General features: G+C 44.1%; 1 protein-coding gene across 2 annotated transcripts in view; it reads right to left on the bottom strand.

The window, feature by feature from the left end:
- Positions 1 to 308: 308 nt before the first annotated feature.
- Positions 309 to 17,013, bottom strand: part of RTN1 (reticulon 1) — a 123,635-nt gene continuing 106,930 nt past the window's right edge. For both annotated transcript variants that reach the window (XM_076345656.1, XM_076345657.1), the window contains 6 exons: positions 5,466 to 5,673; positions 4,167 to 4,305; positions 3,229 to 3,298; positions 2,793 to 2,839; positions 2,640 to 2,698; positions 309 to 1,116 (listed from right to left, as the gene is read on the bottom strand). In XM_076345656.1, coding sequence (XP_076201771.1) covers positions 1,074 to 1,116; positions 2,640 to 2,698; positions 2,793 to 2,839; positions 3,229 to 3,298; positions 4,167 to 4,305; positions 5,466 to 5,673 — 566 coding nt within the window. In that variant the 3' untranslated portion in view covers positions 309 to 1,073. The remainder of the gene's footprint in view (positions 1,117 to 2,639; positions 2,699 to 2,792; positions 2,840 to 3,228; positions 3,299 to 4,166; positions 4,306 to 5,465; positions 5,674 to 17,013) is intronic.

The raw sequence follows: 17,013 nt of genomic DNA, 5'->3' as shown, positions 1-17,013 counted from the left end.
CTAATGATTCGCACAATGTGCCAACGGAGGAAGAGACAATTACTGCATGTTCCTGTTATTTGCTACCACCACCAACAAAAAAAACAAACTGTGTGCTAAGATCTTTCTTTTATTTCCATACTCATCAAGATGTGAAAGGGATAGATGAGCTATGTACTACAGATGATCTTGTTGGACTGCACCATTTTGTAAGAGCAAAGTCTGTGCGGATCTGAAGGGGAGAGAGAGAGAGAAAAAAAATGCTTCTTTTTGCACGGTATGTGTCCAGTTTGCATATGTCAAGATAATCCCAGTGGCAACAAGCGGGAGAAGTTTTTACATTTAGTAACATTTATTTCTGCATTCGGTATCAAGTACATAAGTGCAAATATTCAGAGTCCATAATTAAGTCCATTAGGAACTACAGAGAATGTAATACAAATTGTAATAAATTTAACATGCTGGAACTTTCCAGTTACCATACATGTAAATCAGCCTGTCGTCAATCCCTTACAACAAAAGTACTGGGGTTTGTTTTCATTTTTTTGAGTTATACAAAACTGATTACCATAAGTACCGATTACTGTTTATTTTATTTGTGCTGGAAAACACTAAAACATCAGTCTACAATTCTATATAGTTAATAAAGATGAATCCAACCAGCAACCCAGTGACGTAGAAGCAATTTTAACTATTGCATCAGTGCGCTAAGCAGGAAAGCCCCTAGCCACATGTAACATTAGAAGTTATAGAAGCAATGCCAATAGGAGAAGGAAAAACACTAAAAAAATAAAATAAAAAAGGTCAATATTATTTAGGCTCTCACCATCATGCACTTTATAAGCAACACAAAAGAACACATCTAGTACACTTTTCTCTTTACTATACTTTAGTGCTTGACACAAGTGATTGCAAATATTCTAAGTGCAGAAGCAGCAGGGGAAAAGCACTGCTTCCGAGTTTTATGTTTCTAAGATTATGGTGTCGAGAAAAAAAAGAACGATAAATTTGCAATAAAGTGTAAGAACAGAGCTGTTTCACTCCAGATTCCCCTGTTATTCACTACTGTTGTCGATGAATTCTTGGTGTCTGCTTTACTCTGCCTTTCTCTTAGCACCTGGGATTTTAGCTTGAATCCTAGAAATAAAGAAGAAAAAAAAAGGAGGATTATATGGTCAGGCAGCTACTCCTTTCCGGCGGATCCCCACTTGGAGTCTTATCCAGGGGTAATCTCTTTAGCTTGCATTCAGTGTGTTGTTGCAACAGGTGGACCAGAGTCTAATACGAAAAAGGGGTGATGCCCATCTAAGTGTTCTTACAGGCCCCTAGTTGTAAACGGCCCGGGTTTTGGTGGTTCATGTAACCATGGGATATGCTCAGTGATATTCTCCCCTCTTCATTATTCTGCCATGGTCTATTGTCTATTGGAAGCCAGGAATGAAGTTTAAACAAAGAATTTTCAGTACAGACTTTTAGTCCTGCCCAAGGCTAAGGCTTTTGCAGAATCACAGAAATATTGACTAGAAAGGACCCCTGGAAGTCTTTGAATCAGCTTCCTACATGAGGCAGGACTAGCCCCAATGTTAAATCAGGTTGGCCTCAGCTTTGTCTTGCTGCATCTTGAAAACCTCCAAGGAAGGAGGTTCTGGAACCTCCTCGTGTAGCCTGTTCCAGTGCTGTCCTAATCTCCTCATGAAAAAGTTTCTCCTACAGTCCAACATCAACCTCGTACACTGGATTTATGTTGTTGCTCCTTGTTAGAACATCTGCTGCTACTGAGAAGAGTTTGGCTCCATCATCTTGTAACTTCCCATCAGGTACTTACAGGCTGCTATGAAATCACTCCTTTGCTCCCTCCTTGCCAGACTAAACAAGCCCAGTTCCCTCAGCAACTCATTGCAGGCCACTTGCTCTCTGTACCTCACCATTTTGTAACCTCCCATTGGATACCTGTTATTCAGCCAACTTTTGCAAAGCCACGGATACAAACTGCTGAGATGTATGGATCTACCTTCCAGTCCAGACATTCTGCTTCATTAATTCTCAAGTGTCGAGAACTATGCTTAGACCCTCACTGTGCCCCTAGGGATCCCACAAAAGCTTTTGATACAGGCAGCTCAGTAGGAACTAGAGCAAACTGCATAAAAAATTTCATCCAGGTCTTCCGTCCGTTCCATGGTGGTTTGAAACACTCAAGATCATGGTGCTTGCAGGTATTTTCTTTCTGTAACAGCGTGGTGTTCTAATTCCCACTTTGTTCATTAATGGTATTATTAATTCTAAAGGACAGAGTCCCTGAATGCAAAAACCCAGGCTTGGGGTGGTCAGTGGGGACGGGAGTTAACACACTCCTTCTGGTTTGTCTTGGCCAGGCAAAAGTATGGACATCAGTCCCTGGTTGGGCTGCTCTGTCCACAGCTCCCCCAAACGGCAGGAGAGGGGAGAGAAGGATGTAGGGTCACAGCTCTGCCTCAGTCTACACGCAGCTGAGAAGGCCTGTGTTCCTCCAGGGATCTGCCCTCCCACAGGCTCCTGCCTGCCAGGAGCCGGGGAGGACATCATTCACAGGGCACGTTGTCCCCAGGACCACCCAGCTCTTAGCCACCCCCAGTGCACCGCAACCTCACAGCAAGACAGGTCAGGTCTGCTGCTGAACTCACTTTGCCACAACAGTGTTTATGTGGGTCCGCACCAGTCCCAAGTATTGATCAATCTGTGCCTGCAAAGAGCAGAAGGAGACCAAGTCAGTCAGGCATCAACAAGGCAGAACCACCCAGACACCTGAACTGTAGTTCAGGGGCGGACAGACTTACCTGGTACTTGTCATATACAACGGGGAGAGTAAACATAGACACCACAGCTGAGGAGAAAAAGAGCATACTGTTATATTCCTGCCGATCAGATTCCTCCAGAGAAGAGACCTACTTCAAACAGCGACAAACACATATCATGCCACTTGGTCAGCTGATCCACCAGGGATCTTTGTATTAAAAATGAATTTTGCTCAAACCTCCCAAATATGGAATTTCCCATTGCTCTGGGACTAGTAGCTGCAAAACCGTAAAACACAAATTAGTTATAGCAGGAGGGACAATGTAATGGGAATAATTAATATTTACTGGAAAGGGAAATAAAAGTTGATGGTTTAACTGTGGGGAAGGCACAACGAGGATAGGCTGTTTTGTCTAAGTAGAAATCACAAGGGCGTGAAAGTTAAAAATAGGTTTTAAAAGAAATGTTGATTTTTACCCATTATCAGAAGAGTCAAGCCATTGAAGAGGGCTCCCACGTAAGTCAACAGCCACATTAGTACTGCAAACTAAATTAAAGACGGATCATTACGTCACCTCCAGTGTCAGCATAAGAAGAAATCAGTTCACTTAACTAGCTAACATAATGGCACATTAGCCTTTTTCGATGTGTAAGGGGAATTGTTAAGTAAGGCACATTAGGAACTAGGTACTTTTCCTGGGTGTTCACTGCTTCTCACCCTCTTAGCTGAGCTTTCATGTATGTTTAGGGCTTAATTGCATACATTTAGGACTCTGCATTGAGCATGGCATAGGCAGATTTCTGCATCCAATTTTGATGATGGCAGGGGTCATCCCACACAGGTTAATCACAGCCCCACAGTGATAATCCCAGTGACTGAAAACTCTTGAGGCTGGGAGATGGGTACTTTTTTCTAAAAATCTTTAGTAATTAGGACCCTAACCCATGTCTGTTCTCTTAATGATCTTCCCTTTGCTCTGAAGAGCACCTACTTGGGTGTAAGGCTGAGAGTAAATAATTATCTCAGCAGGGAGGGAGAGAAGACCTTCCTCCATAGCAGGAAATGCCACCATTAGAGGAAATCCAGATTAACAGAGGTATTAGAGGGGAACACACCATTTCGTGGCAAAGTCATAGAAAGCATAACGCAGAGCTGCTTCTAGAACTGCAGTGGAGCTAAGCTGGTCCTGCAACTTTTATAAGTCCTGTATACAGATCAATAAATTCAAATGCAGATTGCCAAGCCTCAACACTGCTGGAAGCAAGCAGTTTGGAAATCAAAAAGGAGAGCAACTTTTATATTTGGAGCTACACAAAACTAGGTTTTGTGACGACACTGTCAACATGGGAAGCAGCACTTTGAAATGTAGATTGATCCTTTAGAGAGGGGTTAAAAATATTTAAAGCAATCCTACTTTTAAAGAATCCACAAGGTCCTGAACGAGAAAGAGTCTCCTCAGCTCTTTGACTGTGCTGTTGACGTATAGCTGGAGACAGTCTGTGTATTTCTGAATCTGGTCCTGTGAAAGATTCATTTCCATCTCCAAGTAGGCTCTGCCAGAAACACAGGTATAGTTACAAACCCAGGCAGGTTCACCTGCTGTTCATGCTCGTGCCTGTCTACCCCGTCACTCCCTCCTCCCCAGACCTCATTCTTTGCGCTGGAGCAACCTGTTCCCCTTCCTGCAGGCAGAGAGCCACCAGCACACACTGTCTTTGCCTTGCATGACCCATCTCCCTGGGCAGTTGTGGGCTGCGCCAGGGCTATTTGCCTCCCTTGCCCTCTCCCCATGCAGAGCCTGGTCTTGATGGGATCTCCCTCTTTTCTCCACCCAAAGGGGCATGCAAATCCTAGCTGAAGGGGTCTCCCCACAAACTTCTGTGCAACACTGCTGCCGCAGAAGGGGACAGCTCCTCCAGCTGGCAGCCTCTGGAGGAACTAAAGCTGCTGTCTGGCCACATCACCTTCGGCAGCGATGCCCCCCTTCTCTCTCCTCCATCCCTCTGCCTGTTCTGCACCTCTCTCTGAGCTATGCCCATGCTGTGAGTCGCAACTCAGAACTGATCCAAGTGAAACAGAAGGAGCAGCACCCCAACAAGACTTTTTTTCAGCGTATGTGTTTGCAAACCAGATCGGTTCCATGACCTGGTTTACCAACTTGTTGTCACAGCAGAGAAGAAAGGATCGCTGCCTTCTGGAGCAAACCGCTGGTGGAGCAAACCACCCAGACCCTGTGGAGGGTGGGGAGGGCACCAGCATTGGCACTGGTACCATCACCTAGGGTGATGGACTGCCACATCACAGCCAAGCAGTGCTGGAGAAAAGATATAAATAGTTTCCTTCTATGCCCAATAGAGTGTGCCCAGAAACAATACTCTTCCTGCTTGCAGAGATACTGTATTATCATTAGCTCTAATGAAACTCTTTTTCTCTGTTCGCTTAAAATTTTCTGGATCTTTCGAATTTCAGGAAAAAAATTCCCATGTCTCAGAGAACGATGGCTTTTGTGGTTTTTTTTCCCCCCAGGATCTGAGCCAATACAGCCTTACAGCTCTGGAGACGCTGGACAACAGAAAAAAATTATTTCCCCTGTTATGAGCAAGAAAAGAATTTTATCCAGTACAAAAGCGGCAGCTAAAGAAACGTGAATTGCCACTGGGAATGGATCCTTTGCAAGATAAACGGCCCCTGGCCATGACTGCAAAGCACTCACTTGAAGGGGTGGCCCTCGTCTGTCTTCTGCACGGCCTGTAGGACCGATTTGTAGATTCTGAAGCTAATGGTGGCCGAGAGGCCGGCGAGGGCCAGGTAGGCCACGACGCTGACAACGCTGAACTGGGTCAGGGAGAAGAGCAGCAACAGGAGGCTGCCAAACACGATCCCTGTCTGCTTGATGTCACGCCAGTACAACAGGTCGATAGCTGGGGAGAGAAGACCAACATGTTAAAGGCAGGAGCTGGAAGGGCGTCGAGGATGGCCACCATGGCCACTGCGATGCTTGGAGTCCTTGCAGGAGGGTACAGGGAGAAGTGATGCTCCTGTTCACATCAGCATCAACAGGGACTTCTCAACAGAAGCAGAGGAGTGACTTCAGCAACACACTGAGGAAATGACAACCGATGACCTACTTGAAATCCTTGTATTTCACGTGTCTGTGGCTGGGTTAGATAAGAGGGATAAATACCTCCAGCTGCAGCACGGTGGGTCTCTTGCAGCAGCAAGGCAAATGCAAGCTGGGGTTTGTGTTGTTGCTACGGTTGTATGGCAAGTTTTCACCCTAGTTTGCATTTACTTACCCTGGAAACTCTGGATTGTTTTTTTGTCACAAGTCCAAATGCCAAATGCTTGATCAAAGCATTTTCAAGTTTGGGTTGTTGATAAATGATTGAGAAAGTTTGGGGTTAGCCACAATAAACCACCTTCCCATTCAAAGGTTTGACAATATGATTTTGTTATTTCCTGTTTTGAGAAAGGAAAAGACTCCTGGTTTTACCACCGCTTAATAGTTACATGGGTAGGAAACCATTTTTCAGATGGGACCTTAAAATACAGAATAAATCCCTTTTGCTACTGCAAATCCAACCATCTCAGAAATATTAAAAAGAAACTTTCTGCTTGTTAGATAATTTTCCTTGTCTAGATCCATGGGAGTTGTTAGTTAGAACACAGCAAGTGCAGAAAAACATTTTCAACCAATGTATTTTCACATTTGTAAAGGAGTTAATTTTGACAGTGTTTTTCACCCAGTTTGTATAGTTTATTCCAACACCTCCAGCAAACAATCTTACCATCAGGAATAGTCACTATAAAAGCAAAATTTTATGAAACGATTGCTGAATATCCAGTCCACAAAGGTGAGTCTAATTTCTTTACACCGATAGCCTGTTTCTGAGAGGATTCTTCATCCAACCAAAGAACATGCTCATGACAATCTAAACAGAACAGCTTTAATTGCACACACTGCACAAGTCCTCATGAACAGCTTGAACACACCACCAGCTAAACAGATTTCATAGATGCCACTTGTCAAATCATTCTGAACAAAGAGTAAATTCAGGAAAGCTGCAATCTGTCAAAAAAAAATTCACAAATACAAAAAGAAACAAAATTAATCCACCCTAGTAGTTCTTATCATCTAATCTCCAAAAATTGTGAGTCGCCATGGCATGTTTGCCTTGAGTCAATGAGCTATATTACTCATTACTATTACACATATTAGCATTGTTTTTCAAAGTGATGGGCTTGAATGCAAAAATTGCTATTGTATTACTGAGGTCTTTTCTCTTCATGCAACATTCACATCCTACTATATTCTCCATCAATATACACAATATAATAACTCTTTCATATCTTTAAGTGTCAGCATTCAGCACTGGACCTGTGACCATGAGCATGCATGAATAGATCTATGGACTGCTTGGAAGCCAAGGGATGGGGATCTTGTTGGTACATGCTGGGGTCCTGGATGCTGACTCTACAAAGCAGGGACCAGGCCAGAGTCTTTCCAGATATACGCCCAGTTCTCCTTCCTGCAGAAACCCAGGGGCATGGACTAGGGGATGCTCCAAAATGCAGTTACAACATAGTCAGAGCATGCGCCTATGTCAGGGAGTTTAGCAGCAGACCCAGCTGTATTGATGCAGGCAGCTGGAGCTCCACCGATTGCTCACAGTTTTGAGGTGCTGGAGTATGCGACTCGCAAACCATCCTTACAAAATGGCATCCTGAACACAAGTGTGCAGTTTTTACCATTTTTCATACTCTTTTCCAGTCAAGTGCTGCAAAATCCTGCAGCACAGCACAGCAACTGGTGCGCTTTCACCAGCAAGCATTTGGACAGGAGGTATTATTCACAGCCTGCTCATTTTTATGCTTAAAAATTCCTCTGTCAAAGGACAGTATCGGAAATTTCTGCAAATCACACTTTTTGAGATACTTAAATTTTCTATCACACAATATCTTCACGTTAAATTAAATGAGCACAGGTGAGCTAGCTGAGGATGCTGTATGTGGAACATCATCTGCTGATGAAAGAAAAAGGCCACACACCAGGGGAAAACACTACCTGGGACGCAGGCAGTAGACAGGCAAACAAATGACAGCTGAGCCAAAAAATACAAAAGCCCACTTCAGTAGAGTTCCCTGAGTTAATGCCAATTGATGATAATGCCCAAAATGAGCAACTAAGCCCTCTCTCTTTCTTTCTAGGATCTTCTGCCTCATATTCCTGCAGACTGGAAGTGGGCTGTATTCTCACGCCGAGAGATGCCAAACTGCATTTTCTCATTTCCCTCAACAAGGAAGATACTGAATGACTCAAGACAGACTTGACCAGGTGTGTGTATATCCTGAAACCTGCCCCTTTCTGCCATGAAATGATTGGGATATTTACTAAGCTGTATCAGGTAAGGGAAGTCTTGCCACAACTCAGAGCAAGATGGACAGAGGCCAAATGACACAGTTCTGGGGATATGTGCAGGCGCGAGAGAGGAGATGAAAAGGCAGCTGGCCTCTTTCACCAGCCAAATGAGATTGGGAGAGAGGCATCCTGTGTCTTTTAGACCTGAGGCAAATATTCCCATGTGCATGGAAGAAATATGTGCCAACTGCTAGGTGGAAAATCTCAGCACAGAGGAGGGAGATATGAGTTGAATGATTTTTACATGGCTGTCCCAGTGCACAGGTCCAGCCTGGGGACACACACAACCCCCTACCCACAGCCTGCAGTAGGTCAGTTAGGATTTTCAAGGGCAGGAACCAAATCTGCCTTCTCCTCGTCTCCCTCACAGGGACGGGGAGCTGCGGCACTGCTGCCGTGTCCAGCTGTTCGGGCGGGATTGGCTGCTCCCACAGGCATTCCTCCTTCTCTCCCTTAGGGAGAAGGGGGTGAGCCGAACCACCTTGCAAAAGGGAGTGCAGGAGGGAGGTGAACCTCACAGCTCCTTGGGAAGGGGGAGCAGGAGAGTTCAGAGCTAGAAATCAGTGGAGACTTGTGGGGTCCAGCCATGGCCCGTGTGCTCCCCTGGAGAAAGCACTTTTTTTGCCAACGGGCCTCAGTGATTTGAGCTGTATCTGTTCCCCTGCAATTTAAATGCTGCTGAAATCACCTGAGCTATGTGTCAGAGCCATGTTTGCTCTTTCAGTTGCAGCTTCAGTCATTTTAAAGGCTTTTTATATTATTTTTGTCCTACATTTCCTTACATAAACAAATCTCTCTTAAAAGCAGTCAGAAGCATACTGGATGCAGAATCCCCTAGCTGGGATCCTTTGCCTGGCTTCCTCAGGGTGCCTTTTTCTCCTGTAACTGTTTACGCCAGAGCAAAAGTACCTGTCACATCGGTGTCTGGCATTGCAAATAGATACCAAGGGGCAAAGCCATGAGAAATCTGCTCCTTTGCCATCAGGTGAACCCAGGACTGGGTGCATCAATCCCCTCCACACCCTTTTTTTATTCTGAACAGGAATGAAAATGAAAGATGAGGTTGCCCACCACATTTATACGTCTGCTTTGAGTTTCATCTCATCCTATATTCATAAAAAAAACTGATGAAGACCATAAACAACTCCCTCAAACACTTGCTGACCCCATAGGTTTACTGCCCCTTCAACAGGTCACAAAATACAAATGGTGGCCTGAGTCTTTGATGAAGGATAGCTGCCTGTTCATGCCTGCACCCCTTCCTTCGCATGCTGAAGAGACGACCACCCAGGCTCAGACCAGCCTCCTCAGCACATGGGGATGCAGTGAGTATGAGGATGGCAGGGCCAGGAGCTGAGCTGGAGCTGCACACCTTCGTGCACACATCTCTCTGCAGAACCACTTGCCAGCACGTGCTGGCCCCATGCTCGGCCAGGCTGAGACAGACTTTGAGTCCGGCTCTTACAAGGGTACAGTGTTCCCCAGGTAAATTAGAGGAGAGGGGATCCCTCACAGCATGAGTTAATGACATAATAATTAAATGCTTTGGTCAATACTTAGTGAAAAATTGCCCCATAGGGAAGGAATAAAAGGTCCTAGTGTGGTCAAGGATCCTGCAAGTGCTAGGTGTGTTGCAGACAGCATGTGTGCATCTGTGTGTGTGTGTGTGCACGGCACAGCCCAGACCCAACTACAATGGCATGATTCTGAGCAACACACGCTGAATATGCATGAAGCAGGAGGCTGCTGCCACGTGAGCCTGTTGATATGTGATGCGCGTGCAATTGGACAGTGGGTCAATTTGCCTGGCTAAGCAAGATACACTTCTGAGAGCCAAAATGCCAACTTCAGACCACCTAAGGTTTGCAGCTAGGATTTGCAAACAGGGTTTTGGAAAACAGGCACTGAAATCAGCCTCGGCTTCGCTGAGGTTTGGGTTCCTTCTATTTTGAAAATCCCAACTGTAAAACCCTGACCATGCCCATTAACATGCAGAAGCTGTTCAGCTGTAGCTTTCCATGATCTCCCTTTAGCTTCCTGGAAGGAGGGAAGCAGCGTCGGTCACTTTGCACTCTTTCCAGTACAACATACCAGAGCTCTGGCTCATTTGTGGAGGTATAAAAGGACTCTGGGTTTTGCCAGAACTGCCTCAGACTCAAAAGTATTTGTATTTATTAAGTAGGACTTGCCAGCCATCTCTAAGACAGAAGTGATGCAGGTCACTGCAACTGCCTTTGAAGAATTTTTCTGGAGAAGCACATCTGATGCGCTATTTATCTGAAAGTATCATCTGCCTGTTTTTTTTAACTGGAAGCAAAACTTGTAAAATGTAACTCAAGTAGCCTTCTATTTGAAAGAAGAAGTTTTCAAGGGTGCCAAATCAGTGTTTCAGCTATACTTTATGGTATAATTTCATCTCATTGAACTAACGCGAGTCCTCCATTTGGGGCCAATCCCCAGACTAACGATGCACAAAGGTAAACTCTATGACACAAGCAACCACTTGTTAATATGAGCAGCTGGTAAATACCCATGTTTGCGAGGCAAGCTAAAAGTAACCTCACAAATGTAAGTAACAGCAGCAGCGTGCAATGCTTGTGCCAGCAAGGAATTGCTCCTGAGTACAGTGCCTGAAAGCTCTCCCAGCTCTCATCATGGCTTTCAGCAGAAAATGTTTCTGCTCCTCAATATTTGGCATCAAAAAAGACAGAAGACAGTCCTGGGGGCTGGAGAGGGCAGTGCTGGAGGCAAGGGGTGAATGACTTGAGACAGCTGAGTTGGACTAAGTAGTGGTGCTCCGGAATCCATTCTCCTCAGGACCTAGTAGAAACATGAGGACTGGGCTCTGGTGGTTTACGTGGTCCCCAGAAGCATGATGGTGTGGGGCAGCTGCAGCCCAAGGCTCCTGAGCAGAGATCCCAGAGGAAGAATAGAGGATCCAAACCAACTTGTAGCTAAAATGTCCCCCCACCTTCAGACTCCTGCGTGGTTATGTTTTTGAAAAATACTTTTGTAAGAGAAACGGGGATATTTCCATTCCATGTCTCAAAGAAAGCATTTTAAGATGAAAACTAATGAAGATCAACTGAGCAAAGACTGGACAATTCACATCTTCCACAGCTTCTCCCTCCCTTCCTCTGAAAACCTCTGTTCTCTCCTTCTGACTTTGCAAGTTTTTCCTCTACTGCAATAACTGTATGAAAAATGAACATGCATCAAGCAGCATTTACATGGAAGTCAGTACAAAAAGTGTGTGCAAAACCCTTGCATCCAGCCTTCAAATGAGACCCATGGGCCTTGATGATCGAATAAAAGGTTATATGCTCCTCAGCATACTAATAACACCCTTGGATGCAATCAAGCTGCCCTCCCCACAATGGAGGTCCCATTGGGCCTCCTTAGGAGGTAAAATCAATAGGTTGTACAGCTTTATTCCCTGTGTAATATTAGTATTAATGAGAAGTGAGAAAAACCTGTCTACACACAGCCTTTAATTCTGTATACAGTGTAATATTATGACTTCATAAATATAAATGACTTCATAAGTCATTTCTCAGACCTACTGGCAGTGAAAAGATCAGGAAACATAATTTAAGAAGGGCAATCTTGTTTATAACATTGTCACAACAATATTTGACAACAAATGCAACAAAGCTCTAAGTCTTTGAATAGAAGTAAATATTGCTCACGCTCAAAGAAATTCCAGTTTGTAGCTTTAACCACAGGCTGCAGGATCAGGCTTTCCCTCTTCCCTCCAGTGAAGGATCCAATGTGGCCATTGCTGCCCTCCCCACAACAGATCTGATTCAAATGTAATACAGATGGATACACCATTTAATGAGCAGTCTGGTGCCTTCAGGAGACTGCTGTGATTAACAGCAGAGCCAAGACAGAATATCTGTGCTGTTTCATGAGGCATCTCTCTTTATCCTTTATCTCCAGCCTTGAGGGATCTCTCCATACTTCTTCTACCTCTTGTACACACTTTGTCCATTAACTTCCTGTCCTCAGTTCAGCTTTGTATCTTTATCATTCACCTGTCCCAAGACTCAACTTGAAAGTTCAGACCTTCTTGGTCCCCGAACTGTGATGAGCGGAGACCTGGAGCAGGAATAGGACCAGGGAAAAGGAAAGTCTTGATATAGGATGCCCTCCACGTTATATCCTACTCCATCTGCAAGGTCAAGGGGTGAGCAAAAAAGTATTGATTGCCTTGTGTGAGGCACCAGAGTGGGCTTGGGTAGACAGAAGAGGATTGGCAATAAAAAATCAGCCCTACAACCATGCCGCACACAAGTCTATTGTAGTATTATTTAGCATTATTATTATTATTATTATTATTATTATTATTGTTATTGTTATTGTTATTGTTGTTGTTGTTGTTGTTGTTATTGTTATTATCATTTTCACATGAGAGATGCTTTAAGACCAGGATTCAACATAGCGTCAGGAGAAAGCCTCCTCCACACACCTCCTGCTCATCAAACCATATCATTATCTGCCTTGGCCAGTTTCTATGGAGGATGTTTTTGCTCTCACCTTAAGAGAGCAGAAACCAAGGAGACCAAGCAGAGTCCCCGAATGCAGTCCCTGAATGCACATAATGCTATGGAAATGTTAAGATTTTCCTGAGATGCTCCTGGACCAAAATAACAGACCTGGACCCTTCCAAACTCTATCCAAACATTTGAAAATCTGCACATTTTCAAAATGAATGGCTCAGACCTATGCTATTTGTGAAAATTAAATATCATGTGGAGAGAGTATCCCTTCTGATATCAAAAAAGCCTGTCCAAAACTCACTTCCCAGAGACCTAATGAAAGCAAAAGCAGCCCTCCAATGTTGCCTTCAACCACTGCCCCATCATCACCCCCTTGCTAGAGTTCAAATTACTCCTCAGGGAATACCTTAAAATAATCTTACTTTTGGGAAATTTTCTCCTTGTTCTGGCAATGAAAGAATATTGTCTGTCTATTCTTAAAAGGAAAGAAAAAAAAAATACATTCAGACATGGCACAGCAGGTGTGCGGAGCACATTTCAGCAGAGCTATTGAAATCTCATGATTTTTTGATACCACCTAGGTCAAGGTGTTTGTTGGGATGGTTGGCAGTTGAACAATGTGAAGCTCGTCTAAGAGAGTTTGTCCTCTAACTTTAAGCTCTTGATCTTGTCATCGTATCGCCATCAACAGGAATGTACTTGAGGAAGGGCGGATACAATTTCTGCAGCAGTTACAAAAAATGAAAGCAAATCTGGAGGTGGAAAAAAAATCTTGACAAATTTCCTTCAAATTTTACAGGAAATCAACTATGAAACTAGGAAGTCAATTCCTCATAAGTTAGTGTAGTTTTGTAAAACTGTTAGCTAAATTGGTTACATCAGATGATGACTTGGTTCCAAGATTTTAGCTCTACCAAGGTCCAACATAAGAACCAACTACTGGGACAGATCTTTAGCTGCTGAAAAGAGGGAGAGCTCATTTGAGCAAGACAAGTGGATCCCAGCTGAGAGTTCAGCCCACAATATTTTCAGGAAAGCACTGAAGGTACCAACGGGCTGAAGTTATATTCTCATAATAGCTGTAATTAGACAGACTTCAGAACTGTCAATAAGATTATAGATTAATAGCATGCATCCATATTATTGCCATTGAACTTCTTTATCAGTCTTAAAGTGGGGAATGGTGCCATGAATAGTTGGTGCAGCTTCTCAGCACCCTTTGGAGACCAACTGATATATCAATCAAGCAAGGAAGCTGGTTCTCTGGAAACAGCTGCCAAGAAAATGCTACTCAATAACTCCAGTCCCAGCAGAGTTACGTCAGCTAGATGGATTTGATGAAGTCTGCAGTCCTTTTCCACATTAAGTTATAATTATAATGTGGATAATACTTAGGATCATTTCTATGAATGGTTCACAGGCCTTTTTCTCTGGATCTTTCAGATTTTCTTTTTTAATAAGTCTTGCAGAAGGTTGAAGCTGCAGGAACAAGCATGTCACTTATGACCACCCAAGAGCTGGCACGTAGAAGAAATAGTGGAAGAGGGAATACTCATGAGGACCAGTGTACTGACATCAAATAGCTCCACCAAGCTGGGGTGCAAAGACTTTCCTAATCCAGAGAGACCTCTCCAGCAAGGCATGGGGATGAGTCCTGCCGAGCTGGGCCGAGTCCCTGGGGAAGGCACAGAGACCTGCTCCACCACCCAAACCTGGAGGCACACCTCATCCCGCAGCTCCCCTCTGGGAACTGCGCACTGCGCTGCGTCACACGGCTGGCACTGGCTACGCGTTGTTACACGAAGGCCCACATCAACCAGCATGCCCAGCCGGAGGTGTTTCTCCGCACGCTCATGCATTATGCATGGCTCCATCCCAGCCTACTTCAAATGCATCACCTTCCAGTGCGAAAGATGACTTGGGTGTGGAAGTCAGCTGCAATTCCCCAAAGCCGCCTATGATAATATTTTGAATGAAGTATGTGCCCAGCAGGGGCGAATTACTCTCCCACTCTCCCGAGGGGCTGTATCGTGGTCTACCATTGACATAATCATGCTGTACCTGCAGGATGGATAGGTAAAACACATTGCAATATTTCTAAACATATATAGCGGCATCAATTGCTTCATTGCAAGGAAAGTAACAGTATGTAGATTTAGCGGGGCAAAGCCAAAGCTTCACGAACTGTCCCTGCAGCTTCTCAAGATCCCCACCCAATTTTACACCGATTATAAGTGCTATAAGAGCAAACCAATGATACAGCTAGTTGCAGGCTTGACTGTTTATTAATTAAAACTTATGTTAACCTCAACATTGTTTTTCCATAATTTCAGTAAAAATATGCTCTGTATTTACTGACGTTTGTGTCTGCATCTGTTACGTTCACAGACATATTCCAGAGTTTTCAGGGAGGAACCATAATTCCATTGATAATGTAGTTGGCAAAATTATACAACTCCAGGTTTTCATAAAACTGATATTCTGGGTTGAGACAGAGACTACATGAATAATAGATATTAAAAGAATCAATGAATCAAGTCTTTAGTCTTCATTCTTCTGAATTTTAAATTCCTTCTGTATTATCTGGGACTGATCAAAGAATTTTCCTGACAGAAATAATATTCTATGATTATTTCATGTTTTCTGCAGGATCATTTTTGAATCATAAAGCACCACCCAAGAAAAAGAAGAAGATATGCAAATGATGTGGAAGTGAGGCAAGCGATTTATTTTAGCTGCGTTGATTTTTTCAGATCTGGGGTTTTTTTCAAATCAGCATGGGACATGTTGTGTCATTTCATTTTCAGCAAATCTACCTCTTGGCTTCAAAAAGGAGAGAACAGAAGGAGAGAAAGCCTACTATTATTATTAATTATTAATTAAACAATAGCAACGTGCTTTTTGTTATTTCCCCCTTTTTTAATTTATGAAGGAATATTTTTTTTTTCTGATGAAGAGGGAAAATATTTAGTTTGCTTCTAAATACAGGTGGTTCAGCAATCTGACTCAGCAAATTAATGTTTCTATAAGGATCAGCAAAATATTGAGCCTTTTTGGAAACAAAACAAACAAAAACCCCAAACCCCAGCTAACAAGGAAGTTTATCTGCAAAGCTCAGATGAAAAGACCCTGAAGTTTGGTTTTGGCTCTCCCATATAAGCTTAACGAATCGTGCAATCCTATAGAAAACCCTAGCCCTTGATTAAGGTGTGGAAAGCCCGAGCTGCTGGAGGCTGGCATTTAACAGGTGCATGTTTACTTTCCAGCTACTCGTCTTCCCTTACAAAACCCTCAGATCATAAATACAATTAGGTGCTGAATTAAGACTGCAAAAATATCAAGCTCCCTAGAGACAAGTGTCTGTCTGAAAGATCTCCCCCTGCCCTCCCCCCCCCAAAAAAAAACACTTTAGGAAGGTTTCCTGGCTTCTGTTACACTGAGCTGCGTTTATGAAACTATTTCTGCAAGCATCCTGGACCCTTTAATGAGATGATGCTAGACCCTGTTGAGAGCATAAACATCATGTACTGTCTATTCAGCATAAACATGCACCTTAAAATTAAAAAATACGTTCAAACAAAGCCTGCCCGAAGCAGACAGCAGCCTGCCCAGCAGGATCAGCCGCTAGCTTTTCTCCCTCTAATCTGCCTACCGAGCAGCCTCACATAGACTGTCCTTTATCAAAACAAAGGCTGGATGCTGGCTGGGAAGTGTGAAGTCGACTAAAAATGGCTGAAAAGCTGTCCGAGGCGCCCGGGAAGGTAGCCAGCCCCACCCAGCGCAGACACTGACCCACTCAAAATAAGCTGAAAATAAGCCCAAAAGGGAGATGCTATTGTTCCCCTTGCCTGCTCGGCAGCAAGACAACATCATCCCTATATTTTGCCCCCGAACGGCTCAGCAGAGTGCTTGAAAGCACAACGAAGGGATAATGTTTTTTTTTTTTAAAGCAATCCTACAGCAAAGTACGAAGTGGGTGGCAATGCCGCGGCCGCCTCGGTGCTATTGCACTTCTTGCCGAAGCTGCGTTTTCTTTGTGTCGACGCTAGGCTAAGCCCTCGCTATGGGTGTGTCCGTGGGCAGGATGCACCGAGGCACCCAACGCAACCGCCTCGAACCCTCGCGAGCCCGAGCAGGCACAAATACACCGTCACCCAGCTTTCCTAAAGCCCGAAAGGGATGAAATCATGCCAGCGGCAGCCCGACAGAGAAAGTCAGGGATGAGCTAACAGCAAGGGCAGATGCTTTGGGAATGAGTTGTAAGGTGGGAAGGAAGGTCCTGTATCCTGGATGCTTTCAGGGTAAGACAGCTGGAGATGGGAGAAATACATTCAAAGAAC

Source organism: Aptenodytes patagonicus, chromosome 7 (genome assembly GCF_965638725.1).
Source record: "Aptenodytes patagonicus chromosome 7, bAptPat1.pri.cur, whole genome shotgun sequence".
Taxonomy (NCBI): domain Eukaryota; kingdom Metazoa; phylum Chordata; class Aves; order Sphenisciformes; family Spheniscidae; genus Aptenodytes; species Aptenodytes patagonicus.
Note: the sequence above shows the minus strand (reverse complement) of the source record. Positions and strands in the feature narration are given on the sequence as shown.